Source organism: Penaeus monodon, chromosome 32 (assembly GCF_015228065.2).
Source record: "Penaeus monodon isolate SGIC_2016 chromosome 32, NSTDA_Pmon_1, whole genome shotgun sequence".
NCBI lineage: Eukaryota > Metazoa > Arthropoda > Malacostraca > Decapoda > Penaeidae > Penaeus > Penaeus monodon.
In genome coordinates, this window is record NC_051417.1 from 20683871 (window position 1) to 20685389 (window position 1519).

General features: G+C 51.5%; 1 protein-coding gene across 1 annotated transcript in view; it reads left to right on the forward strand.

The window, feature by feature from the left end:
- Positions 1–1519, forward strand: part of LOC119593592 (A disintegrin and metalloproteinase with thrombospondin motifs adt-1-like) — a 60261-nt gene that overhangs the window by 57112 nt on the left and 1630 nt on the right. The window contains exons 22-24 of the mRNA XM_037942546.1: positions 36–193; positions 513–843; positions 1176–1424. Coding sequence (XP_037798474.1) covers positions 36–193; positions 513–843; positions 1176–1424 — 738 coding nt within the window. The remainder of the gene's footprint in view (positions 1–35; positions 194–512; positions 844–1175; positions 1425–1519) is intronic.

Below are 1519 nucleotides of genomic sequence, written 5' to 3' on the forward strand. Positions count from 1 at the left end.
TCTTTTCCATTTCCAACACCTTCTTCCTCCCACAGATGATCCGGACCGCGCCTGCACCGTGGCCTGCCAGGACGCGCGCCTCAACTACCGCTTCTACCGCGTCAACGGCGGCGACGGCTGGTTCCCCTTCGGCACCGACTGCGCCAGGGGGACCGCCGGCCGCTCCGCCTACTGCCTCAACGGGAAGTGTTTGGTGAGTCCGCGATGGGAAGTTAGGACTGGGTTTTATGGAAAATGGAAAGTTGGCGTTGGGTTCTATAGAAAACGGGGGTCGTGGTTTAGAAAATGGGGATTTGAGGATTGTTTGGATGGAACTTTATTCTAACGACTTAGAGTAGTTCAAAAGTGTTGTGTTGAAAAAAATTCTATCAGGATTGATGGGCTAAATTGAATGAAGACTTAAAAAGAACACATTTCTTCAAAATTGTATATCTCTACACTGACATTAATTCCCATTTCCTCGCCTCTGATTTTTTATGACGAATAGTTCCGTCTCTCCCCGCCGATCGCAGGATTTCTCGAACGAGGGAACACCTTTGCGCAACACGATCTTCACGGAGTACGAGCGGCAGCGCTCCCTGGACATGGAACCGATCGAGCGCGCTTATCCCCTGGAAGTCAACCCATATCACCAGGATTTCCGGCAGCCCTTCTACCAGGAGTCGGCGCCCCAGCAGACCTACCAGTGGCAGGCGCAGCACGTGCAGGAGCCGCACCGCCCCCGCCAGAGCACGTGGTTCGGGAGGCGGAGGAAGCGGGATGTGACGTCATCGTCCCATCCGATCTCCAGCACCATAAGCGATCAGCTGTTGATGTCGCTGGTGGACGAGCTCAATTCGACGCGTAGGTTGCTCGCTGTGACCTTCTCCATCAGCTTTTTCTTGCACTTCGTTGTATCTCTAAATCTTCCCTTTGTTTATTTATTTTGTTTTGTACTGAAAAAAAACCTTGATAGTTCTTCATGACTGTCTGCCATTTGCAAAATCTAAAATTCAAGGAGTAATTTATATTCTCACTTATACATTTCGTAAACAAATTATTCAAATTCATCAGCCCCACCAGTTCATAGCACAAACCTCCCCACCAAAACCTTGCACATCCGCCCGAAACCACCTTATACTATAAAACCCTCCGTTTCACCCTCCATTTCACCCCTGCTTTCGCCCTCCTTCCAGTCATGTCCAAAGAAACCTCGAGCAAAGTGACCCCGGACTCCATAGACTTCCAGAACCCTCTCTTCGTCGGCGAGCAAGTCACGGAGAATAATACGTTCACGCTCAACCCTAATTCGTTCGAGCTCAAGCCATTCAACCCCAGCAACCTCACTTCTGAAGGCGGGGTCGACGAGGAGGGTCAGTTCGACGCCCCGCAGGAGTACCGCTGGAGGCTGCTCGTGTCGCCGTGCTCCGTCTCTTGCGGAAAGGGTGAGGCCGATGGTCATCCGCCACGGGAGTCTCAGGGGGGGAAAGGCCTCTATTCTTTTGAACATTTTGCTTGTTTGGTCGTTTGGTTCCTGGCA